Raw genomic sequence first — 26,552 nt, 5'->3', positions numbered from 1 at the left:
TGCCTGGGAGCCCGGCTGAGCCCGCTGGCAGCACCACCCGGACTCGCTTTCCTGCATGTCTCAATTTGGGCTCTGCTCTCGCCCATCCCTCCACCTCCCCTAATTTCTACAGAACCCTGTTTTATACCACTCTACCCTCCCTCCTTTAGGGTCATGCAGTCTCGGGTATTGGGGCTGCTGACGCCCACGGAGTGTGTAATGCAGCCTTGACTGTGGGGAATCTCTGATGGTTCACACTTAAGGGAACCCGATTCCAAGACCACTCTCCCGTACTGTTAGGGCTAACTAACTTTAGACACGCCTGCTAACAGTGAAACCTGCTATCAGAGTACTCCAGAGGTAGGAGGCGCAAACCTCTCAATTTGGGGCCAAATTACAAGTTAGTAAGAAAAGTTGCTAATGAGCTCTGGAACCCTTAGTTAAGGGGCTAAAAAGGAAATATGTGAAACCAAAGAGGAAGGTGCGTGGTACTTAGCAGCCCACATTTACATCTTAATCCTTCCATTGAGGATCTCACCTCAATTCACAATCTCGTTTTCAGGAGGAAGTGGGGGGTTACTGTTTGCGACGCTGGAAGCAAAAAACCCCACAAATCACTACAGATGGTGGAGATATTTTTATGTTTTCAGAGCAGCTGCAGCAGTTACTGGTTGGCGTCTGGGCCACAGCTGCCCCTGTAGCTCCCTTCCTGTCCAGGAGAGGCACTTCTAGGCATACTGGTCTCCAGTAGAAGGAACAAGCCAAGGCCATCCCGTAAGGAGGCAGAGCTCTCCCTTACTGCCTGAAGGGTCTCTAACAAGCCCCCCCTGGAGAGAGCTCTGACAGTGTGCTTTCCATGACGTCCAGCTGGAGGCGGGACTTGAGGTCAGGTTCAGGTGCAGGCTTCCTGCCCCTCACAGCCTCCGAGCCTTCCTGGGGCGGCAGCCGTTGTGCGGGATGGGGGTGTTGTCTGTGATTGAGATCACTTCCAGGCCCCCCATGGTCAGTCCCTTGATGGCAGACTGGAAGGAGAAGGAATAGCAGGATGGCACGGTCCCAGAAATGATGCCCCAGTGTGTCCAGACAGGGCTCGGAGAGGAACCGGTCAGGGGTGGGGGGTGGGGCAGCATAGGGATGAGAAAGCTCACTGGCTCTGATATCTACAGTCCCAACGTGATGCTCTCACAGAGCTCTTCTCCCTACCAATCCCTTCACCAAGCCCTCAACGCCGCCCACATCTCCAATCCCACCTGCCACGTCCCACCTTGCGCTTTACAATCTAAGAACAAAGACTGTTGTAAATCTCACCGCATCTTAAGCATTATGCTTTTGTAGTTTCCTCTGCCTGGAATGATCCCCCCTCCCCCAATCCCATACGCATACCTGGTTAGTCCCTCGTCATTCTGAAAAAATCAGTAGAGATGTCACCTCTTTGGGAACACTTTCCTGATCACACCCAACAGGCTCCCAGCACCCTGGGCACAAGCTTTACCAGTGCACTCACTAGTCTGTACTGAGGGACCCATTTGTGACAGTCCCCCAGGGGCCACCTTTCTCTTCCCAGTGCCTGGCACACAGCAGGCACTCTGTAAGTGTCTGATGAATTGAAACTAAGTGATCAGGGCTTGCTTTGAGAAGCTTAGTAGATTAGAGGCAATGGAAAGAAACTTCAAGCTGTTAGGGGAATCCACTACAGGGTCCACTCTCCCTCCTCTGCTCTCACTCCCGTTTCTCTCACTAACTGAAGAAGCAAGCACACATGCTGGGCTGTGAAGAAGCGAGGTCACTTACCAAGCGCCCTGGCCCCAGGCCTTTAACCACAACTCGGACGTGGGTCACACCCTTCCCCGTAGCTTTCTGGAGAGGAGCAGCAAGTGGTTAGTGCTCTGAGAGAGAAGTGCGACATCCAAACCCCTTGCTACTGCAACCTGGAGCAACAGGGTTATGAGCTCCATAGAACAAGCACCCACACATGTAAACAGGCAGAAAACAGGGAAGGAAGCAAAGAGCAGGGAAGGAAGCAAAGAGCAGATGGCCGAGGTGCAGGACAGACACCAGCAGTCAGCTGGGATCTCTTTCCGCCCAGGACAGCACTGCCACCTAGTGGAGACTTCTAAATATCGCTCAGATTTTTCCCAGGTGGATCAATGCAGAATTTCAGACCATAATGTGCCCTGGACTCCAAGGCTTAGAAAGTGTTATCTTATCATTTTAATCTTTAGTTATAGTTAAAATTTTCTTTCTTGTTTATAAAGGTAGTTTATTGCAGAAAGTCTGGAAAACACACAGGTCACTCAACCCACCATGCAGAAGCCACCGTTAACACTGACATATTTCTTTTAAGTGTATAAACCTGCCCATTGGTGGCCATTTAGTGTGTTTTGATGATCACTGATACATAGCAATCAGTATTTTGGGGCATCGAGCTTTGTCTGAAGGTCAAGGTTTTCCTTCCAGGGATACTCCTGGTTTGGCAGTGTGAACCTTTGTGAGGCCTATGTTGTAGCAGACAGTGCCCACCCAGGCTCTGGTCCCAGACCTGACGGGGTTAGTTCAGAGAACTGGACTGGCTGCATGGCTCTGAGCAAGCCACACACTCTGAATCCCAAATGACTCTTAAAAATGTGGGTAATACCAAGGGTCTTCTGAGGATTCAAGATAATGAATGTAAAGTGTCTGGCGTATAGTAGATACTGAATAAATACACCATCTGCAGCTCACTGCCACCTTGCTTCTAGAAAGGTCTGCAACGGTTCACGCTCCCTCTGGTACTGCAGGAGAGTCCTCACATGCCACACCTTCTCCAGATGGACCATTACCACAACCACACCCCACCCACCGCACTGGTTTTTAAATCCAGGGGGCTCTGGTGAGCCTTGGGCACCTGGCTCCTGCCTCTTCTAGAATGAACCGAGTGTTTCACTTCTACTGAAGCTGAGAGAAAGAGAAAAGAGAAGCCTTTTCACACACACCTCTTCAAACCACCCCCTATGTTAGGGTAGCAAACAAGAGTTGGCCAATACTCTTGCTTCTGAAGACCCGCCTCGAGGACAATTTTCCTGCCAGTGATCAGCCATGCAAAAAGTGGAGCCCAGCACAGAGGGAGCCGGAAAGAACACACACTTACCACCGCGGCAGCTATGCCCGCTGTTTGCGCTGCAATGCCCGTGCCCTTCTTGGCATTCTGAAACCCCTCCGTGCCACAGGAAGCGCGGGCAAGGGGCTGGTGAGCGGCAGAGACTACCTGGATCTGTGTGCTGGGAAAGGAGGGGAGGTGTACAGAATATAATGGCTCTTCAGGGGAGTAAGAGAGTGCTAACCCATGACCAGACAAGCCCAAGTGTGAAAGAAAAAGACCGTTAGCTGCTTTCGCTCTGAGCTTATCAGATGAGTGTTTTTTGAACTCCTGTAGGAGGTGCCAGGAAAGGTCAGAATCAACCTCTAAATCTCATTAAAAACTGACAAGTCGTATAATCTAAAGAGAGCCGTTATGCATGGAAGGTTTGGGCTCCACCCCGTAAATTCATGTTGAAATTCTAACCCCTAATGTGATGGTATTGGGGGGTGGGGCCACTGGGAGATGATTAGGTCATGAGGGTGAAGCCCTTATAAACTGGATTAGTGCCTTATAAAAGGGACCCCAGAGAGCTCCCTTGCCTCTTCCAGCATGTGAGGACACAACGAGAAGCCAGCCATCTGCAACTTGGAAGAGCTGTCACTGAACCCGATCCTGCTGACACACTGATCTCTGACTTCCAGCCTCAGAACTGTGAGAAATAAATGCCGTTTAAGCCACCCAGTTTGTGGTATTTTCTTATAGTGGCCTGAGCTGACTAACATAAGTTCCATAATCTGAGGGTGTTAAGTGTCATCCAGAGGTAAGGTGGCATATTTTCCTCCTAGTATCTTCCCTGTAGCCAGTGTTTAATTAGATTCAGGGTCCTTTCTGGCTTCTTCTTTTTTTTTTTCCCCTAAGAAATTAGATTTTCACATCAGGCAATTTTTAATGATTTTTCATTGGTAAAGTTTCAAATATACACAAAAGTGGATAGAATAATGTCTGAACTCCCATGGACTCACCATTCAGCTTCAACAATTACTAACTCATATCCAATTTGGTTTCACCTATAAACCCTGTTTCTACTCCCCTCTGTCCCCTAACTAATAGATTATTTTGAAGCAAATCTTAGACCCATCATATCATCTGTAAATATTTCAGTATATATCTCTAAAAGATAAGGACTCTTTAACAAGTTAAATTAAAATTAAGAATAACTTCAAGAAATCCTTAGACATGCTTTCCATTTCCCTCTTGATCACTGTCCAGTCTCCTGGTCTGAAGAGCTCCCTGAGAACTCACCACAGAGGGAAGTGGAGAGTGGTTATAGGGAGACCTGCTGGAGCTGGCCCTAGGCTCAGGCCACCTGCTGTTGGCCTGGCTACGGCTGCCATTTCCCTACCAGGGCTTCTTGGGTTTTCTACACTGAACAGAGTAGAAGTAGACAAGAGAATGGCTTGTCTCTGAGACAACCTCAATAGAAATCTACAGAGTGGGCCACAGACCCTTAAAAAAGCAAACGAACTAAGAGAGCTTACCTATGTCCTTAGCAACGTGAGAAGAGAGGAAAATCCAGGGGCTCTCATTCTGAGCTTACCAGATGAAAGCTGAAATGCATCCTATGGCACCTCGCCTGTGCCCACTCTCTAGCCCTGACTACCAACAGTCTCTTGTACTGTTCTCTAAATTGCTTCATAGGCGACTGTTGACCAAACACCAATCCCATCTCCAAGTGGGGGCTGGTGTACAAAGATGTTACTGACGTCAGCAAGGTTTCTGTTGCCAACACACAGTTGGGAACTTACCCAGCACTGTCTGAAAGCCACACAGAACGCTAGTCTTCCAACCTTGTGCAGCCCTACAAAGGCAGAGGTCGGTGCACGGTGGCCCAAAGCGAGTGCTTTAAAGTGACCCTTATTTGGAGGTTTCCATTTTGCTCAGTTAGTAAATCATATATTCTGAAATAATCTCTCTCATTTATTAATCACCGATCCCCAGTACTAACACTTAACAAATACTTTCACAGAGGGACTTTCTGGCCCTAAAATATACTCTTCTCCAACTCTTGAGCAGAACCAGGAAATATAATTCCCAAGGACAGCAATGAAATCTTATGAATGGGATATGCCTAACCTAGTTCACATTTTCATGAAATCTGAATAAACTATATAAAGAGAGAGGTGGTCTCCCCAAACCAGGAGGGAGCCCGGGGGAACCTCTGCATCAGCATCTGCGTGCAGAACGTGGCCGCCTGGCTTGCCCGCCCCCTCTGAAGGGGAAAGAAGCCCACTCTAGCCCTACCAGGTGCTCCCTTCCCTGCTTACTTGTTGTACGATGCTTTGATGTGTGCGATTGGGATCTCCTCAAATTTCTTTCCTGCCCACCTCAGAGAGCTCTCCTGTCCTGGAATTGGAGGGTAAATGCTGCAATTAGAAGAAAGATTTTAGGTAAAGTTGTCCTGATTTTTTTTTTTAATTAAAAAAAAATTACAAGGTTTAAACACAGCCAACAGTACAGACAAACTAATAAAACACAGCAGCTCTCTGCCTCAACCTGCTCCTGAGGTCACTGCCCCCAACCCTTCTGGCGCTGCTGCCACATCTGTGAACACGGTGCTTCAGCAGCCATGTCCTGAGTTGTTGACTCTAGACACAGCAAGTGACTTTCTGCTGGGAGGATAGAGAATTTAATCCTCGCTCCCCATCTTCCCCTGTCCCTTCTAGTGTAATCAGATCACTCTCCAGTCCTCTATAAGCTACTCTTTCTGCATTAAAAAAAATAAAGTCGAACCTCTATTTCTTGTTTTATCAACCACAGATATCTTGACTATATTATTGTTCGTTTGTATAAACAATATGATGTTTCATATCATATTGATAAGACAAAATTAACTTAATAAAAAAAGACAAAATTATCTTAATAATACTTATAAAAATCATTATTATAAAAAAATTCCTTGGAATAGAGGTCAGCAAACTTTTTCTGTAAAGGGCCAGATAGTAAATATTTTAGGTTTTGCTGGCCGTAAAGTTTCTGTTGCAACTACTCAACTTTGCCACTGTGGTGCAAAAACAGCTACAGACAACAGTAGGTGTGACTACTGTCCAATAAAAAACAGGAAACTGGCCAGATCTGGGTAGGGGCCAACTCGCCAACACCTATCCTAGACCAGCGGTTGTCCATGCTGGCTGAACAGCAGGATCACGTGATTCTGATGCTTACACTCCACCCCAGACTCCTGGATGGGGCCTGAGAATCCATTTCTGAAGTAGCCCAAGTGAGTCAGAATGTGAACTCAGGGTTTAGCACACTGGCCTAGACAACATGTTGAGTTCAAGACCCCTCTCTATCTCAGTCCGATCTGTCCTCTGGCTGTCTCTCGGTCAGGACTCTTCATTTTCAGGTGGAGAAACTGCGTACAAAGAGGGGAACAGGGTTAACAAGGGAAGCCAGGCCTTGGATCGAGGGGCTCTACCTTGGTTCAGAGCTCTGCTCACCACCTGCACTTTTTTTTATTCTAGACTCGAGCAAACCTGCTGCTGCACCCTGCTTACACGTACAGATCAGATCAGTGTTTGTATCCCCTCAGCCACCTGATCTACAACGGGTTCTGATTTAGAGAATACACTATTAGCTGAGCATTATCCTCCTGACTGGCTTTCCTAGAGAGATTAAAAAAAAACAAAACAGTAACACAGTGGTATTCAAGAGTTACAAGTGTATTCTTTCCTGCTCGGCCTGATCTTAGAGATGATTTAGCACCTCAGCAGGTTGCCAGCTTATCAGCCTACACTGAGGTGGAATGTGGATGAGGCTCTGAGATGACATTAATATTTAAAACATTATCATTTCCCCATTGATAATTTCCCCTATTGACTTGTGGGTCAAAAACTTACGCCTTCTAAAGTCTGAACATACCAGCATAATGCCTTTTATATAGGACAAGATTTTTGAACTAGGAAGGATTTGGAGCTTGAACCATTTAACTGAAGGCGCAGACAAGATCAAGCTTTTAAGCCTCCCAGGTCCAATGTACAAACGAACAAGTGGTTCACCCCGAGGCAGCCCAGAAACAGGAAAGACAAAGCTTTCTGGTGCTGGTCTGCTGCCTCTTCATACCCATCCTCAAACCAGGCCCGCACACACGGCATCCCTTGCAAATGGCTGACGAGGACTGAAAATAGCCTGCACAGCTGGGTAGAGAAAAATACATAGTAGTGCAGTAGTACCTACTGTCTCTCTCTCTCTATCACAGTTTCTTGACCTCAGTACTACTGACATTTTGGGCAAGAGGATTCTCTGAAGGGGGGCTGTCCTGCACACTGTGGCGGTGTTTAGCAACATCCCTGGCCTCTACCCAACTAGACATTGTCCCTCAAGTTGTGACAGCCAAAAATGTCTTCAAACATCGCTAAAAGTCCCCTTGGAGGCACAGCCGCCCAGGCTGAGAACTGCTGCTTTACTTTAATGACTTCTAACATCCAGTGGGCCCTCATTGCTGGCAATCATACAGCGCATCCACAGTTCAATTACCCTTTCACTGTCCTGGATGACTATTTTGTACCTTCTTTTGTCCCCTCAGACCTCCAACTCCTTCCTGCTTCCTCACTGCCCGCTGATGACCTTCACAGAGAAATAGAAGCAATCAGAAGTTCTTCCAGCTCCCACTACCAAACATCTGTGCCCACAATCTCTGCCTTCTCTCCTGTTATGATGCTCCACTTGTGTGTTAGCTCCTCAAGGACAGCAGTCCGCATCCTCATTCTTTCCCCTCTCTACTGCATCATTCCCATCAGCAAAACATGTGGTGATTTCCCCAACCTAAAAACAAACAAAAACCTCTTGATCCTAAAGCCTCCTTTAGCACCTGCCCATTTCTATATTCCCAAAGAAATGACCATACCTGCTGTTTCTTCCTGTCTTCTATTCTCCTTGAACCCACGCCACTCAGACCTTAGCCCCTCATACCTCCACCAAAAATGCTCTAGTCAAGGTCACCAACCAACTCACAATGTTAAGTCCAATGAGCAATTCTGTCATCAGTCTATGGACCTATCATATCAGTAGCATTTGATATAGCTAATCTCTCTGCCCTTGAACCACATTAAAAAAAAAAAAAGCCTCCAGGGTTTCTTAGTACTTCTCTGGAGATTTCTTCTTTCTCTCTTTTGCTGATTTTTCCTCATCTCCCAAATCTCTAAATGCCAGAGGCTCCAGGGTGCTGTCCTTGGACCTCTTCTTCTCTTTGTTTACTCTTTCTCTCTTGATGATCTTGTATCTTATGGTTTTAGATATCATCTAGGGACTTCCCTGGTGGCCCAGTGGTTAGGACTCGGTGCTCTCACTGCCAGGGGGACCTGGGTTTGATCCCTGGTCTGGGAACTAAAATCCCATAAGCCTCGTGGCAAAAAAAACCCCCAAAACAAACAGACAGAAAATCATCTATATGATGAGTCTTCCAAATGTATACCTCTAGCCCAGATCTGTCCCCTGAACTCCATTTCTAATAGTCAATATTGTATCTCCACTTGGATGTTAATGAAGCATCTCAAACTTAACCACCCAAATCCAAGCTCTTGTAGTCTCCCCCGTCTTAATGACAACTCTATCTTTCCAGTTGTTTAGGCCAAAAATTTTAGAGTGCTCCTTCAGTCCTCTTCTTTTCTCACATCTTACATTAACAAATCCTGTTGGTCATCTTCTAAATGTATCAGTCTGACCATTTACACTACCTCCACAGCTGCTACTCTGGTCCAGGCCAGCATCATTTCTCACCTAGACTACTTCAGTAGTTTTTTGGCTGCTTAGGAGACTTCTCCCATCTTCCATCCTCGCTTCCCTACAGTTCAATATCAACACAGCGGCCAAAGGGACCCTTTAAGATGTAAGCAGGATCATGTCAATCCTCCGTTCAGAATTCTCCAGTGACTTCCCACTTCACTCAGAGAATAAGCTGAAGTCCTCACGATGGCCCACAAGGCCGACAGGGTGTAGCCCTGCGTGCCTGCTGCACCCCTTTGCCCTCTTGCCCCCACCTCCTGTTTTTACTCATCACTCCACGTTGGCCTTCTTGCTGCTGCTCTCAAACACTAGACACACTCCTACAATCTGTCATATTTGTTTTTCTTGTTTTCTATATACTGTCCCCTATCTACTCGAATTTAAGTTCTACGGGGGCAGGGACTTTTGTGTGTTTGGTCACCGATGCATCCCCAACACCTTGAATAGTGCCTGACATTGCTGAGTGACTATAAAAGAATCTTGGCTTAAATTCCTTTGGCAGCTCCCCACTGCCTACAGTGGGGACTGCGTAAAAGCCCCAGTGTTACAGATAAGACCCTCAGCATTCGGATTCCTTCTCACCCTGCTGGCCTCATCTGCCATCACACATACACCTGAATACACTGCGTTCTTTCACAATGCATGCCTTACACAGACTGTTAGTTTGCCTAAAACGACTTTTCCAGCTGAACTCCCATTCAATTCAGTTCTTAGCTTCGCATTATTTTCTTGGCACTCTTGCCTGATTTCCTCCGGAGTCAGACACTCACTCTCTTTCATACTTCAAAACAACCATCTCTTACCTCCAATATACCACTGGTCAGATTATGGTGAAAACATTTGTATGTCTGTCTTCCCTGGTAGACTGTGAACTACTTGTGGGGAGGAATGATCTTCTGCAGTTGTATCCCCAGCACCTAGCACGGTGCCTGGCACCGAGCAGGTTCTTAGAAAAGGTTTGTTAAATATAGTGAAGTACAAGTAGCACAAAGAGGCAGTGGCATTGTGGAAAGCAAGTTACCAGTCGCTGGGGCTAAGCACAGAAACCACCCTGGACCTTAGACCAACTCAAAAACGTGCATAACATACACCCTAGTGTAGCCACCCATCCCAGCCCCCTTTTGTGTCCGAGACCCAGGGAAGGTTGTTAGTCTGACGTGATCCCAGAGGGAAACAAAGGAGATATTTACTATACAACTTCGACGTTCACTCATTCATTCATCAAATGTTCATGAGCATTCATTTTGTGCCAAAGCTCATCTCATTTGATCCTTACAACCTCTTCTGGCATTATCTCCACTTTCAGACGAAAAAGCTGAGGCTCAAGGATTAATCTGCATAAGGTCCCGCAGATGGCAAGTGACAAAGAGTTGGGAATTCACTGGTTCTCTGACTCTGGAGGGTGGTGCCAGTCTCCCGAGGGCTGGACCTAAGTGGCCCTCACCTGAAGCTGCTGCGGCTCGGAGCTGGCGCCGCAGCCTTCGCCTTCTCAACTTCCGGCTTGGCCGCTGCGTCTTGCATCTGCTGGGCGCTAGAGTGGATGGTGGGGGCCGGCACTCCGGCCACGGCGACCCTGTGGAGAAGGAAAGCTCGGTGAGATCCAGGCCTAACCGAGTCCTAACTGGAGTCCAGGTGTCTCATGGGACACGGGCAGGAGCGAATTCCCGCGGGTGGCCGTAGGCTCGGAGGGGATAATCATTCTTACCTGGTCGTCGGTGGCCAAGCCCATAACCGCAAGAGCCGAAACCCCGCGTTTCTTACAACCTGCATGACTTGAGTTGACCCCACTCAGCTCCCGTCCGCGGCGACCGCGGAGCCTGGAGGGGCTGGAGCGGAGCCAGCACCACGAGCGCTTGTGGGGGAGGGTGCAGAGGAAAAGTCACCTGATTCCTTTTTATAACGTACATTAAAGATTTTTATTCCCATTTAAATGCTCCATAATAACTATCGTTGAGAGTGGCAACTGGGAATCCTCCTCTCTTTTCCCAGTTTTCTAACATGAGATTTTCGCCCACCCCTCCATATTGGAATGGTTCGTTCTACTAGTTCCGGGGAGCCTAGCTCTTCCCGTCATGCTGTGGCCGCACTGCCTTGTGGGAATATAGGATTGGCCCAGGACCTCTCTGGGAGTCGCGGTACATTGTGGGAAGCTTCGCTGATGGCGGGGCCCGTAAGGCTGACTGGATTAGGGGTGGCGAGGGGCTGGCGGCGGTTCGAGGGCCCCTGGACCCGTAGCCTGGGTTCTCGCAGCTTGGCCCTTGCGGCCGCACCCTCGAGCAGCGCGTCTCCATGGCGCTTGCTGGGCGCGTTGTGCCTGCAGCGGCCACCGCTGGTCTCGAAGCCGCTGACCCCATTGCAGGAAGAGATGGAGGCTCTGCTACAGCAGGTGGGATTGAGGTGCGGGTCGTCGCTTCTGGGTGCAGTTGGGAAAGCAGTAGAGGCACGCTGACTTGCGTTTGATCCCGATTCCGCCACCGACTAGTTTGTGTGACTTTGGGCAATTTACTTCACTTCTCTGAGCTTCAGTATACTTACCTGCAAAATGGTGCCTACCTTACTGGGTTCGTGTGGTTAGTAGTACGCGTTCAATAAAAGGTACTTCGTTTTCATTGATCTTTTCTGTTGTTATCGTCGGCAACTCTTTGGAGATGCTTTCCTTTTTCAGTCAATATACTGGATATGCGATGGTGAACAAGACGGATTCAGCCCTTATCGTAAGTAGTTGACAGTTTAGAGAGGAGAAAGACTTTGTTATGTGATGAGCGTAAGGAAAAGGCAACGGGCACATCCGTAAGATGTCTGTGATAAAGTCTGTTTGTGTGAGGGGCAAGTGAAGAGACATGGGCAAAAACGGTGTAGTTGCTATGAGGGTCTTAAATCCCCACAGTGATTAAAGGATATTATGTTTCCCCAGAACCTGAGACGTTTTTGTCTTGGCTACTGAGAGATAAAAACTTCACTCCTTTCCTTTTTACTTGGCTTATTAATTTACTCTGCAAACATTTTATTAATAGCTTTATAGATAATCATTTAGGACCCACTTTGTACAGACACTGCTAAGTGCTAGGGATGCAGTGGTGAATGAGACACACATAACTGTGGTTCTCAGAGCACTTCAGTTTGGTTTAGGGGGCATCAGCCAATAACCAAATAACCACATGATGATGGAATTGAAGTCTTTGGTAAGTGTTGTAAAGGAAAACACAGGGAACTGTAGTAGTGTTTAACAGGGACATTAATTTGATTTTAATGGGAGGTGTCATAGAATATCTTTCTTAAGAAAGTGATATTTTTTAAAAAGTGATATTTAAATTGAGATGTGAAGGATGAGTAGGGATCTCCCAGGAGAGCATGAGGGAAAACTTTCTAGGAAGAAGGAAAGGCATCTGTAAACTCCCTGAAGCAGGAACGTTCATGGTGAGTGAGATTCTAATCAAGGACTGGTCTGACTGGAGGGAGGTAAGTGGGCAGGCAATGCCTGTCCTAGTCCTCTGTTCTTTGTGGCAGTCTTGACTTCCAAACACATTATAATGTTTTAGTAAATATAACTCAAGCCCAAAGTGCAGGTGATCTTTTTTTCTCTGTTTTCTCTGTGGTGTTTTGGTTGTATGTCTGTTGGATGGTAAACTTCTGAGTCTGTCAAGTGCACTGTAGCTCTGTTTTATTTTGTTTTTTTGTCCTTTTAATTTTCCCAGTTTGGGGTAGATTTTTGCTCTTTTAATTTTCCCAGATCGAGATAGAGAGAAGCCTGTATTCAGATCATGAGCTTCGTGCTTTGGATGAAGCCCAGCAACTGGCAAAGAAGAAAGGTGACCTTTATGGTGAAGAAGATGAGCAGAATATATTGCTGTTACAGGATTTGGAAGACACGTGGGAGCAGAAATTCCTACAGTTCAAACCTGGAGCTCGAATAACAGGTTTGTGGTCTTTTCAGGCCAGTTAGAGGTAGAAAAGGGCGTATTCTGGTTCCCAAACAAAGGATTCTTGCTTAACCCCTGCTTGTGTTTTTAGTAACAAATAATTTCATATGATAGAACTTCTTTCATGTGGGAGAAAAAGAAATTCTTTTCCCTGTTCCTCCCATCCACCCTAATATAATTTTTTCAAGGTCTATGTTATTTTTTGAGTGGGATGTAAAGGTATTGGGATAGCCTTATCTGTTTCAGTTAAGCCTCAGGAATGTTATCTGGGTTTAACTCCTAGTTTGGGACTAAGAGTGGGGTAAATTAAGTGTTTCCCACTAGTTTCCTGTATTTTATCTGAAATCCCTCCCAAAGCAGGGGGTTGAGTTCTTTTATTCTTATTTCACGATGAAGACTGAAGAACAGAGAAAGTAGGGGCTGGTTAAGTCAGTAACAATGTCAAGACCGATGAAATAGTAGTGTCCGGGTATTGCTTCTTTTCCAGAGGCTCAAAGTACTTTGTGTTTGGCTCTTCAAAGGAGGAGTTCAGCTTTTGGTTTCTTGTTAAATTTTAGTTTCCTCAAGATTGTGAGACTCTGTCCTGAGAGAGGTCAGAGTTAGAGAGATGGGTCAGGGTTCTAATTTGATTATAAGTTCTTTGAGGGCAGAGGTTGTGGCTCTACCTTAAAGGAGGACTCTACGACTCTAATCTTCTTGGCTCTGGCAGAACACGGTCCTCTTGTCTCCTGTGACCCCCTCTTTTCTTCACAGAAGCCGATGTAAAGAATGACCGAACCTCACTGCACCGGAAGCTAGACAGGAACCTCATTCTGTTGATCAAAGAGAAGCTTGGAGACCAGGACGTTTGGATGCTGCCCCAGGCAGAGTGGCAGCCCGGAGAGACCCTCCGCCGAACAGCTGAACGAACCCTGGCCACACTCTCAGGTGAGTTCTCTGTCTCCCTCTAAACCCCACAAGACACACTTCAGACTCACCCTGAGGATTTGCAGGCTGACTGTGGGCCTGGCTTTAAGGGTAGGAGGTTGGAAGGTTAATGGAAACTTTGATACTTATAAAATTTCAGCTAGAAAAAAATCTTAGATCAAGTGAGAGTCTTTGTGCCACTGAGATTTTTTTTTTTAATATTTATTTATTTTGGCTGCGCCGGGTCTCATTTGTGGCACGCGGGATCTTTAGTTGTGGCATGAGGGCTTCTTAGTTGTGGCATGCAGACTTCTTAGTTGCAGCACGCATGTGGGACCTAGCTCCCTGACCAGGGATCAAACCCAGGCCCCCTGCGTTGGGAGCAGGGAGTCTTACGCACTGGACCACCAGTGAAGTCCTGGCACTGAGATTTTTAAATTTTATTTTTATTTTATTTCTTTTAAACTATTTTCTTTTCTTTTTAAAAAAATAACACATTGGTTTTATTGATAGCAGAAGAAAAAATTCTTTCACTTGTAAAAGGTAGTTGCTTTATCTGACTCCATATTTTTTCCCATTCTTTGTGTGGGTTGATTTTTTTTTTCCCCTAAAATCTGTTTTTTCATTCTCCAAATAATAATATCCACAGTGGCTGCATTTTATTCTAAAGGGAAAGTAGGAGGTCTAGTCACTGGCTTGTTTCTTCACAAAGACTCTTGTCATACTCGTTCTGAGCCCGGGGAGGTTGGTAAAGCTGCTGGGTTGGCTGAGTGGATCGTCCTGGCTGGCCATCATCTCTTCTACGAGGCTCAAGAGTTTGGCTGTAGATGCTGTCTTCCTCCCATCTCCCTATTTGAATGGACCTGATGTTGTTTAGTAGCGGCTTCTTCATAGTTCCTGTACTCAATGAATTAACAACTGCTGTCATACTTGAAGGATGGAGAGTTTCTGCTTCTGATCACTAAAACTTGTCTTCCCAACAGAGTGCAAAACATTCACCTCCTGGTTTCTACAGTTTTGCATTCTCCATAGGAGTAGGTGATTCTAGTACTTTTTTTTTGGTTTAATTGGCCCAGATCTTCTTTGGGGCCCAGTATTGTAAAATATTTTGTCATTATAGGGTGTAGCTATGAGGGGTCCTATTGGCTTAATAGGTCCTACTCGCCTTCCCTGCAGGCATTTCTGTCTCTCCACTCAAAACCAGTGATACTATTCGTTCCAGTGGGATTCTGGTAATCAATACTTACATTAAAAGGTGCTTCAGTTTTTGTTTTTTTTTTTTCTTTTTGCGGTATGCGGGCCTCTCACTGTTGTGGCCTCCCCCGTTGCGGAGCACAGGCTCCGGACGCGCAGGCTCCGGACGCGCAGGCTCCGGACGCGCAGGCTCAGCGGCCATGGCTCACGGGCCCACCCGCTCCGCGGCATATGGGATCCTCCCAGACCGGGGCACGAACCCGTATCCCCTGCATCGGCAGGCGGACTCTCAACCACTTGCGCCACCAGGGAGGCCCTGAAAGCTTCATTATTTATTGTTCATGGTTTCTTGTCATAAAAATTATCAGGATTAGCTGTTTGGTTTTCTCTCTTTTTTAAAAAAGTTAATTAATTAATTAATTTTTTGGCTGCATTGGGTCTTCGTTGCTGTGTGTGGGCTTTCTCTAGTTGTGGTGGGTGGGGGCTACTCTTCATTGTGGTGTGTGGGCTTCTCATTGCGGTGGCTTCTCTTGTTGTGGAGCACGGGCTCTAGGCATGTGGGCTCAGTAGTTGTGGCACGTGGGCTCAGTAGTTGTGGCACATGGGCTTAGTTGCTCTGCGGCATGTGGGATCTTCCTGGACCAGGGCTTGAACCTGTGTCCCCTGCATTGGCAGGCGGATTCTTAACCACTATGGCACCAGGGAAGTCCCTGGTTTTCTCTTTTCCTACATTTCTGATTCTTATAATTTATGGATTCTTCAGGAAGTGGATTTTTTTGTGTGTGCCTCTGCATAGTATGAATCTTTTGCTTTGCACAGTTACTCCCCTTCCCTTTTTCTTTTTCTTTTTTTTTTAAAGCAGCATTTTTGTGCTAAGAACTTAGAGGATATGGAATTTCTTTAGTTCTGTTGCATCTAGAATATGGTCTGTCCACACTTGATTTTCTCCTCAGCTCATTCATACTTCAGATCCTGAAGAAGTACTCAGTTTTGCAGAACCTGTTTCTAGGTAACCCACTGCCTTCTAAAATTGACTTTGAATTTTGGGTCTCTTTGAAAATGAGAATTTTCATTTCTTGGCCATCTGGTATCATCTTGAGGAAGATACCTTGGTTGTTATCATCCTTTGTTCCATTTTGTTCAGTATTTGACAATCTTTGTTAATCCCTGACAGACCTGTGATTTAGGTTCTACCCCAGAGCCCAGTGCAGAGGCAGCCAACTGAAAAACACCCAGACTTTCTATGAAAGAGGCTTGTTTGTTTAACATAAAGCATCGATCTGGGGGAACAGGCATCCAATTCAGCACACATCTGGGGGCCTGTGGAAATATCCTGCGGGGACAGAGGCTGGCAGATGGCGTCCCTGTGCTCTCCCTCACCCTCACAGAGATTTTAAAATTTATTACATTCAAAATTGATGCTCCTGCCAATCTCTCAGCCTGCTTCTCTTTTTGTCCTTGCAGGCTTGCTTATTGTCATCACCACTTACCAACTAGAAACCTCAGAGTTATCCTTGACCTCATTCCAACATCCATAAGTTCTTGAGTCCTATCTGGTCTGTTCTAAATAGTCCCCTCTTTATTCCTGCAGCTTTTCTGGGACCCTTTTCACTTCTCACTAGTCCAGATTTTCTCAGCCTTGGCACTATTGAAATTTGAGGCAGGATAATTTTTTGTGGGGGCTTCTGTGCCTTGTAGGCTGTTTAGCAACATCTCTGGCCTCTACCTGCTAGATGCCAGTAGCACTAACCCATCTGCATTCCCACTAGTGTGACAACCAAAAGTGTCTCTCGACACTGCCAGACATTACGTGGGGAGTGGAATCGCAGTGGTTGAGAACCGCTACACTGGACTATTGAGGTAGATGCCAAGTGAGTTCCCCCTTGCTTTTGTGTTGTCCTCTTCAGTGCTGCCAGAATGAGCCTTCTAAAACACAAATCCCTTGTTACTTCTCTGCCTCAAATTCTTGAAAGATTCCCCATAAAAGCAGACTTTCAAGCAGGGCCTACAAATCCTTTTTGCTCTGGTCCCGAGCTCATCAGTCTTCCATCTTGCCACTCATTAATGTATATTCCAAGTTCTAACCTAGCAAACCTTTTGCATCCCATGAATAATGTGGTTTTTCACACGTCCCTGTTTTGGGACCTGCTGGTCCCTGACTGGAATGCTTTACTCCTCCCTAGTCTGACTGCTCAGTACATTCTACCTTCTGTGGTGGAACCTTCTGGGTAGAGAGAGCTACTCCTCCCTCTAGGCTCCCATAGCACTTGTGTGTGCCCTTACTCAGTTTATGCAGCAAACATTTACTCTCTGCCTACCATTTGCTGGACGCTCTCCAGGCAGTGGGGTCACAGTGATGAACAGAACACTACCCATGCTTCCTGGGAGCTTATGTCCTTGCGGAGAAGATGCTCTTCACGTATTCCATTGCCGTTTAATTGTTTATTAACACGTTGTCCCTCCCCAGCCAGAATTCTGACTCCCTTGAAAATATGGATACTATCTATCCCTCTCAGTCATCCCAACTCTCAGCAAAGTATCTGGCACACAGTAGGTACTTGCTGAATGTTTGTTGAGTAAATGATCTGGTTGTATAAGTGCACAGCCACTTTTCTGGCTCTGCCACCAGCGTAAGTACCTGCTAATGAAACGTCAGCAGCCAGTGTGCCCCCCCTTGATCCTTTCCCGAGAGCGACCTGTGTGGCCTGCAGGAGAGGGAGCAAGACAGAATGGAATGGGAGGGGCTTTTGCTGCGTTCTCGGTTTCCTTAGCCATCACGCAAGAGTTGGCAGCTGGGTTTCTTGCCAGGATCGTTGGACTCAGATGCTTAGCTTCCCTCGGTCAGTCCTGCATGTTCACGACTGGTGCTCAGCTCCACCTGCCGTGCACCACGTGGAAAGGGGCTCCCCTTGGCACCACGCTTTCCTCCTTTGAACATTCCCATTGCCATAAATAAGTGTGAAAGGATATATTAGTATTTTATAGGTGCAAATAAAATATGTTGATTTATTTCAAATTCATTAAAATCGTAAATAAAATAATTAAAATGGCAAAGAAAAGCTCAAGCAGTATAAAAGTATAAATATAAAACAGTCAAAGTCTATTCCTTTCCTCCCCTTTGGTGCACTTCCCGAGTAGTTCTGCAAGATGGAATTCCTAGAGGTGGAATTAATGGTCAAGGATGGACACATTTACGTTTTTGATAGGTGCCACCCAAGTGTCCTTCAGAACGTACATAGCATGTGACATTTTCAGGAGTGGGGTATAGGAGTGCCTGTTTGTCTAGACCTCACCAACATGTGAAATAGTCTCTCTTTAAAATTTTTGCCTGTCCAATCAGTAAAAAAAAAATGATCTCTTTTGGATTAGCAGTTTCCTGATTGCTAATTGATCATCTTTTCATATGTTCATATATTTCATATGGCTATTTGTATTTCTTCTTCTGTGAACCGCCTGTTCAGATTCTTTGCTCATGTTTGTAATGAACTGTTTTTTTCTTTTTGATTTAATTACATTTAATCCATTTCCCCAGATTATAGAAAAGTAATATGTATTCATTGAATTAAGTGGAAAATACAGAAAAGTATAAAGAAACATGCCAGTATAATTCCACCACCCACAGACCCCCACTGCTGACATTTTGTATTGTAGGTGATTTCACATCATACATGAATTCCTCATCTAATGCTGATGCTGTTGTTATTGTTTGAAATATTCAGAAAAGCAATTCATTGTATATGGTGAAAAAATATCAAACAGTGTCTGGTAAATGTAGTACTATAAGAAGTAATATGTAATTTTCCCATCTTAGAGGCAATCACCATGAACACTTTGTGTATCCTTTTAGAAACTGCAAGCACATACATATTTTATCTGTTCCTTTTTTCCACACAGTGGGATATACATGGTTACATACCTTCCTTTCTCTTCTTATACACAGCTTTTAAGCATATCTCTATATCAGCAGGTGAAGACATATCTTACACTTTCAACGCCAGTGTAATATTTCATATATGTTTGTGCTGCGATTTGTTTAACCAGTGTATTGCTTTTACAAGCAAAACTGCATTGAACATCTGTGTACACTCCTCTGTGCTCACATGGGCAAATAACTATATCCAGGAGGATGAATTCTAGAAGCAGAGTTGCTAAATCAAAGGGTTTGTATAATTAAAACTGGTATCTCTCACCAAATATAGCACTTGTACTAATTACACTCCCACAGTATGTTTGAGAGATCCCAGTTTTCCCTTACCCTTGACAAGCAGTGTACAGCTCAAAGTTTTTTTTTTTTAATTAAATTAAATTAAATTATTTACTTATTTTTTTTAATTGGGATATAGTTGTTTTACAATGTTGTGTTAGCTTCTGCTGTACAGCGAAGTGGAGTTCCCTGTGCTACACAGCAGATTCTCATTAGTTGTCTATTTTATACATATTAGTGTATATATATGTCAGTCCCAATCTCCCAATACATCCCACTCCCCCTTTCTCCCCTCGGTGTCCATACGTCTGTTCTCTACATCTGTGTCTCTATCTCTGCCTTGCAAACTGGTTCATCTGTACCATTTTTCTAGATTCCACATATATGTGTTAATATATGATATTTGTTTTTCACTTTCTGGCTTATTTCACTCTGTATGACAGTCTTTAGGTCCATCCACGTCTCTACAAATGACCCAATTTTGTTCCTTTTAATGGCTGAGTCATATTCCATCGTATATATGTACCACATCTTCTTTATCCATTCGCCTGTCAGTGGACATTTAGGTTGCTTCCATGACCTGGCTATTATAAATAGTGCTGCAATGAACATTGGGGTGCATGTGTCTTTTTGAATTGTGGTTTTCTCTGGGTATATGCCCAGTAGTGGGATTGCTGGGTCATATGGTAATTCTGTTTTTAGTTTTCTAAGGAACCTCCATACTGTTCTCCATAGTGGCTGTATCAATTTACATTCCCACCAGCAGTGCAAGAGGCTTCCCTTTTCTCCACACCGTCTCCGGCATTTATTGTTTGTAGATTTTTTCATGATGGGCATTCTAACCTGTGTGAGGTGATACCTCATTGTAGTTTTCATTTGCATTTCTCTAATTATTAGTGATGTTGCAGCTCAAAGTTTTTGAACTTCGGTAATAATGATGTGTTTTACACATCAAATAGAAAATAAATTTGTACAAATAGAAATAAATTTTATTTCTACAAATAGAAATAAATTTGTATTTCTTGAATTATTAATAAGATTGAGCATCTTTTTTTTTTTTTTTTTTTTTTTTTTTTTTTTTTTTTTGCGGTATGTGGGCCTCTCACTGTTGCGGCTCTCCCATTGCAGAGCACAGGCTCCGGATGCGCAGGCTCAGCGGCCATGGCTCACGGGCCCAGCCGCTCCGCGGCATGCGGGATCTTCCCAGACCGGGGCACGAACCCGTGTCCCTTGCATCGGCAGGCGGACACTCAACCACTGCGCCACCAGGGAACCCCAAGCATCTTTTTTATGAGTTTATAGTTCATGGATAATTATTTTCATGTGAACTTCTTGTTCATATGCATGGTTCATTTTTCTTTTAGAGTTATTTTTTTCCTCATTGATTTCTAAGTACTACTTATACCTTAAGATAGCTTTGTTGAATGTGTTGAAAATATTTTTCCTAGTTTGTCATTTTGTCTGTGACTTTTGTATGCTTCGTTTTTCCTTGCAGAAAGATTTTAATTTTTATGTAGATAAATGTTTTTTCTGTTTTAGATTTTTGAATTTTGTGTCTTGGTTAGGGATTCCCCTCTCAAAAATGATACAGAAAATATCCCACATTTTTTTTATGGTACTCTTATGGTTTCTTTTTTCTTTGTGAAAAATTTTTAAATACAGAAAAATTCAGAAAATATTAAACCTTTATGAAACCATCAATCCAGAATGAACAAACCATTTATGAAAATTTTAACTTACTGTTAAATCTTTGACCTATATGGTGTCAATTTTGATGTGAGGAGTGAGGTTGAGATCCAGCTTTATTTTTTCCTTTTAGCTAGCCCATTCTCCCAATGCCATTTAGTAATTAATCCATCATTTTCCCATCCTTTGAAATGCTGGGTTGGGGTTATTAACCCATTGTTGTAGATTGCAGATGTTGTCTGTCCATCTGTCTTTGCCTTTTAACTTTGGTTTTCACCCTGCAGCAGTCAAATTGGGTCCTTTTTATACTTTCCACATGACATTGCGTTTAAAAGCCTAACGAACTTTGCTTTACAGATACCAAGTGTCTTGGTCCTTCATCAACAGATGGTGACAGGGCTGAGTCTAGAAGCTCGGTGCTCTGACTCCCAGGTAGTGATATTTGGGCTGCATCGCTGACTTCTGTCTGAGAGCAGTAGCTTGGCATGAGGAATGGACCCAGTGAATCTGGAGCCTATGGGCCAGGAACCTTTGGATTGAGAGGAGACAAGCGTCTTCAGGAATGACCCTAGTTCTCACTCTCAGGGATTGCTTTTACCTCAGGCTGGAAGTGGCTCTCACAGAGACCCCCAATAAGTTTGGGCGCCATAGTAAACAGGTGGATGTATCCTCATCTTCCAATTCTGTTCCCCCCTTCTCAGAGAACAACATGGAAGCCAAGTTCCTGGGAAATGCACCCTGTGGCCACTACAAGTTCAAGTTCCCCCAGGCAATGCGGACAGAGAGCAGCCTCGGGGCCAAAATATTCTTCTTCAAAGCACTGCTGCTAACTGGAGACTTTTTCGAGGCTGGGAAGAAGGGCCATCATGTGTGGGTCAGTAAAGAGGAGCTGGGTGACTATTTGAAACCAAAATACTTGGCCCAGGTTAGGCGGTTTCTCTTGGATCTCTGATGGACAATGCTCAGACAGGTCTGCAATCGGGCCTCAAGGACGTTGGGTTGCCTCTTCTCTGCAGGGAATATCAAGCAGCAAACTAAATTCTGAGAAATAAACAAGTTTATCATTGTGTGGGTCTCTGTTGATTTGTTCTTTGAGGACTACTGGCTTCTTTCTGTCAAGAGAGAACTGTCTCTTAAGGTGCCTTTCCCTTTTTTTCCCATGCTCATAATTGAGTAGTATTGTATTACTTTGTAGTGAATCAACTGGCTTCATGGACCCAGGAAGAAAGAACGGAAGGAAGTGAATCAACCTTCTAAAAGCCTTGAGTTCTGTGAAAGCTTCTAGGCCCCTGAAAAAAAAAACCTACTACCATGTAGTTTCTTAGTCATTTTCTGTTTTGTATTTCTCTCCCTTTCTCCTTGATATGAGAATGTATCAATCTAGCCTAGGAAATGATTCCTTCCTTGTTTTCTTTGCTTTGCTTTGCTTTCCTTTCCTTCCCTTTCCCTTCCTCCCTCCTTCTCTCCCTTCCTATTTTCATTCATTCTTTTTTTTAAAAGCATTTTATATTTAAACAGAATATAATCACTTCTTACATATTTTGAAACAGTCATGTGAAATAAGCAGGGTCAGCCTGTTATCTCCCATCTTAGAAAAGGTGGGTGGGTGTCGTGGCCAGGTGTGATTGGTTGAGAGTCTTACTGCAGGTCACTGATGGTGCAGGAGGAGACTGCTGATCTCTTGCCTCTGGGTTGGGGCTCTTGACCCCTCACCAGGTTGCTTGGGTCACCGCTGGGCCCGGTGCCTGGCACAATGGAGGGCACTCAGTGAGCATTTGCTAAAATGAGGGGAAGGGAGGGAGGGTCTCAGGCATGCTTCTTTCTGCCCAGAATCGTGGTTCCAGTAGCAAGACTGCAGTCCTGGATCCTATCAAACTTCCTGGTTTCCTCTCAGAAGGCCTTCTGGGTTAAACAGTCTGGCCTCTAGCAAATTAATTGCACACAAGGGGGAGTCCTTGGAACCTCTGATTTATAACCAGTTGGTCAGAAGCACAAGTGACCACTTGGACTTGTGGTTGACACCTAAGGGGGGAGAGGAGGAGTCTGGTAGGATGGAGCCCTTAACCTGTGGGAGCCGATGCTTTCTTCAGGTAGATAGTGTCAAAATTGAGTTGAATTGTAGGACATCTAGCTGGTGTCACAGAATTGCTTGGTGTGGAGTTGATACCAGAATCTTAATGGCCATTCATAAGATGGTCTGTTTTGTTGCAGGGTTGTTTCTTTAAAAGGAAATAGCATATATAAAATTGGCAAGTAGAGAAATGGTGTCAGGATAACCTGGAATTAGGTTGCTTCCTGTGAGGTTTTCCCCAGTCTTTAATATTTTGAAGAGATCAGGGAAAGGATAGAATACCTTAAGAAAAAAGCTGAAAATTGTGTAGAAGTGACTTTCTTTATTGCAAGTAGTGGCTAGTTTAGTAGTTTCAAGACTCACCACTAGCTTTTCCACTATGTTAGGCTGTCTGGGGAAACTGGAAAGGAAGACCACTCCCTACCCCCGCAATCCTGCTTTGTTTTACAAAACTGATGAAGAAAGCCCTGGCCTGGATCACATTTTTGATTTTGATGGAACTAGTCTCTGCTAGGACCTGCATCTCAAAGACCCTACATCTCAGGAAGAAAAGAACCCTAGGATTTCAGGCTGTAAGGGACCAGTGTACATGCCAGTGGAGGTTTAACTGTGTTAGCATCATGTGGGGCTGGATTCTGTTTTGTTAGTGCCCTGGCTACAAAATGCTGGAGGTTTTGAGTGGTCTGCCCCAATCCCCTTTCCCCAGAAGCCCTGTTATTTGGGGAGTGTGATTTTGCAGAATGCAAGTATTTTTTGGCATTATAGTAGAAATGACCGCATATGCTGAGTGCCAACCTGAATTGTCCATTGGCTGCCAAGCTAACCAAAAAAACTATTTCTAGTGTCTCCTTGGGGGAAATATTGCCATGGAACAAAGTAAAAGGTGGTGAGCTCTGTATTTTAAGTGATGTCCTTAAAGAAAACAGTGAGAGGAGGAAGGAATATTGTGTGTGATGTGGGTGTTAGGAGTTGCAGTTTGACGTGTGTTTGTGTGCTCTAAGAGAAATGCTGCTGTGTGTGTGTGTGTGTGTGTGTGTGTGTGTGTGTGTGTGTGTGTGTGTGTGTGTGTGTGTGTGTGTTAACCTGAGAAACAGACCACCTCACTCGAAGTCTCCTCCAGAAGTTTAGCCCTCACCTGGTCATTTTCTTCCCCAATGATTTCCAGTCACTTGTTTTTCCCCTTTGTGGGGACTATGGAGAAAATATCACTTTTATAAACTTGTTTTCCTGATAACGTAGCCTCAAGAGTCACCTCCTGCTGGGCCATTTCTGCACCTTGAACACGTCTCTACACGTAGCACTTGATAGGACAATGGTCTGGCTCCCACACCTAACTGAACTTCCAAATCCTAGGGCAGGGCCTGCCTCACAGCCATACTAAGACATATTCAAGTGAATCAGCTTCTTTCCCTGTGAGCGCTGAACTTGGAAATCAGAAAACCTGGGTTTGAATTTGTTTTATGACCTTAGGCAAATTACACCTACTGTCACTATTTACAACAGTGGAATGACCCCTGAGTGCCAGGTACTGGGGCTGGAACCTGTACCTACAGTGTACGTTTCTATTTAAAACAGCACGGCAAGCATAGTTACTCCTATTTTATAGATGAGAAAATAAACTCAGAAAGGTTAGTTAACTTGCTTAGGGTTACTCTCTAGTAATGTGAACCCAGATCTGTGTACAAAACTAGCTCTTAACCTTTCTTAATTTTTGTCGTCTGTAAGATGAAGATGATACTGGTTCTCAGGTAATGTGGTAATTTATGTAAGGGTACTTAGCACCATGCATGGCTTATTATAAACACTCAGTAAATGTTTCCCTGCTTCCGACATATTTAAGCTGCTAAATTCTCCGGAGTTTAGCTGTATCATCTTTAGCTTTTGCAACTCCCATTCTCACCTTTTCCAGGTTATACACGTGACAGCCAAGCATTTCTGACCCATTTGGAGAGGAACATGGGTAATTTGGACATTGATGGATTCCATCAGCCCATCTCAGAGTGATTGGATGGCAGGTCAGTCCCATAACCACATCCATCTGGCTGGGCATGATTCCCACCCTGGGCCAGGAAATCCAGAGCTACTGTTGGGCACAGGCTTGGGGGCACTAAAAGCAGAATGGACTGGCTGACCAATCCCGTTACCCCAGCAGGGGGAAAAGGAGCACAGTGGAAGGGTCAGCAGCCCAATTATTAAGAGCTCACAGGTCGCTAAGCTGCAAGCACACACAGCAAGTTAAAGCCTGTTTGCCTGCAATCTTAGGGCAGCCTCGGCCCCCCGCCCTTCTCTGCTTTATTTCCTAGAAGCCTGGATTATAGCCAGTCACTTCAGGCCATCAGTCACTTCCCACCTGCCTTGGAATGTCAGTGCTTAAACCACAGGACATGAAGGAGGAAACTGTTCTTGTCCTTGCTTCCAGAAGTATCTAGAATAGGTGCCTCTGTAAAGACTCAGGGATGGGTCCAGACATGAGTCACTGCTGCAGCTGAGGGGCTGGCACTGGGAGGGGAGGCCATTGCTAGCCCACAGCAAGGAACACACACACACACACACACACACTCTCTCTCTCTCTCTCTCTCTCTCTCTCTCTCTCTCTCTGTCTTTGAGGATGACAGGACTGGTAGTTAAAGTTGAGAACACCCCGGGACTAGGGGCCTTGGGAGGACATGTAAGGAAGCCTTGGGTGGCAGAGCTGAGAAGTGGGGAGAGGACGCCCCCAGAATAAGAAGACGGCTGGAGGCGGAGGGGGTAAGGCGGGGCTTCAGGACGGGTAGGATGGTCTCTTATGCACGGGCACCACGAGGTGGCAGGATTTGCCTGACAACCACTTTGTCCCCTGCAGCCTCACCAGGCCTGGCCTTAGGCCGCTGCCTTGGAGAAGCTTCTTTTCCCAGGCTCCGCAGAGCCTTTGGTGCCCGGTCCTCTGGGGTGACACATGCACTGGCCAGGACAGATGGCGCGGGTGTTCGCATACTCTGCTTCTCTTGATTCTCGTGTTAGCCCTGTGTGGCAGCTTTTACTTTCGCCGTGTTTTGATCGGCAGACAAGCTTGGGGAGGTGAGGGGACTCTGTGAAGGTCCCACAGCCAGCGTGCAGTGGAGTCAGGATTTGAACCCAGAGCGTGTGATTCTAAAGCCACCACTGCCCCGTGCTACCTGGACGACTACCTTTGTGTCAGAATTCCCACACCTGTTATCAAGGGGCAACCTATTGCAGGCCCATGGACCCCTGGAAAGGCCTGAACGGGGGCAATTTGGGAGAACATGAAGAGGATTTGGAGTGGAGAACAATTGAGACTAAAGAGTTTGAAGATGTTGAACTTGGAGAAGAGAAGGATGAGAGTCATGGTCTTCAAGTGTATATTTTACGTATACAGGGCACTGAGCTTGAAATGCAGCACGTGGAATTTTGGGAAATTACAACATGGGAAGAATTCCTTGACATTTAAGATTATTAAACATTAAAGTGAGTTCCTGAGACATTCCAGTCACCATTCAACAAATGTGTGTGGAAGAGGTGCTTTGACTGCCAAGCACTGGGGATAAAATGGTGATCGAAGTTCTCCCGGCCGATGTCCTCCTGACAGTTTAGTGCTGAGGCTGGGGGCAGGGGACAGACCCGTCGACCAGCAGATAGAGCTGTGCTGTGGGAGGACGTGTGCTATGCGCCCAGCATGGTCAGTCGGGGGCTCAGAACACTTCCCGGACAGACAAGTCTAAGCTGAGACCAGAAGGATGAGAAGGAGTGAACCGG

The 26,552-nt window shown here is 45.4% G+C and overlaps 2 protein-coding genes and 1 pseudogene across 3 annotated transcripts; 1 reads left to right on the top strand and 2 right to left on the bottom strand.

Annotated features, from left to right (window-relative positions):
- Positions 1–603: 603 nt before the first annotated feature.
- On the bottom strand, positions 604–10,868 carry MRPS11 (mitochondrial ribosomal protein S11). 2 transcript variants are annotated; one of them, XM_060097344.1, is made up of 6 exons: positions 10,524–10,866; positions 10,263–10,391; positions 5,362–5,460; positions 3,107–3,236; positions 1,771–1,836; positions 604–1,001 (listed from the first exon to the last, which is right to left on the bottom strand). In XM_060097344.1, exons 1-6 carry the CDS (start codon positions 10,586–10,588, stop codon positions 894–896), a joined length of 597 nt encoding a protein of 198 aa, XP_059953327.1. In that variant the 5' UTR covers positions 10,589–10,866; the 3' UTR covers positions 604–893. The 2 variants fall into 2 exon arrangements, with proteins under 2 accessions (XP_059953327.1, XP_059953328.1); XM_060097345.1 differs by lacking the exon at positions 1,771–1,836 and having other exon boundaries at positions 10,524–10,868.
- A 66-nt stretch (positions 10,869–10,934) lies between these two features.
- Positions 10,935–21,795, top strand: MRPL46 (mitochondrial ribosomal protein L46). The gene is made up of 4 exons (XM_060097343.1): positions 10,935–11,204; positions 12,549–12,735; positions 13,492–13,665; positions 21,430–21,795. Exons 1-4 carry the CDS (start codon positions 10,977–10,979, stop codon positions 21,678–21,680), a joined length of 840 nt encoding a protein of 279 aa, XP_059953326.1. The 5' UTR covers positions 10,935–10,976; the 3' UTR covers positions 21,681–21,795.
- LOC132489236 (tudor domain-containing protein 3-like) lies at positions 14,333–21,377 on the bottom strand (annotated as a pseudogene).
- Positions 21,796–26,552: the final 4,757 nt, after the last annotated feature.

Source organism: Mesoplodon densirostris, chromosome 4 (assembly GCF_025265405.1).
Source record: "Mesoplodon densirostris isolate mMesDen1 chromosome 4, mMesDen1 primary haplotype, whole genome shotgun sequence".
Lineage (NCBI taxonomy): Eukaryota > Metazoa > Chordata > Mammalia > Artiodactyla > Ziphiidae > Mesoplodon > Mesoplodon densirostris.
Note: the sequence above shows the minus strand (reverse complement) of the source record. Positions and strands in the feature narration are given on the sequence as shown.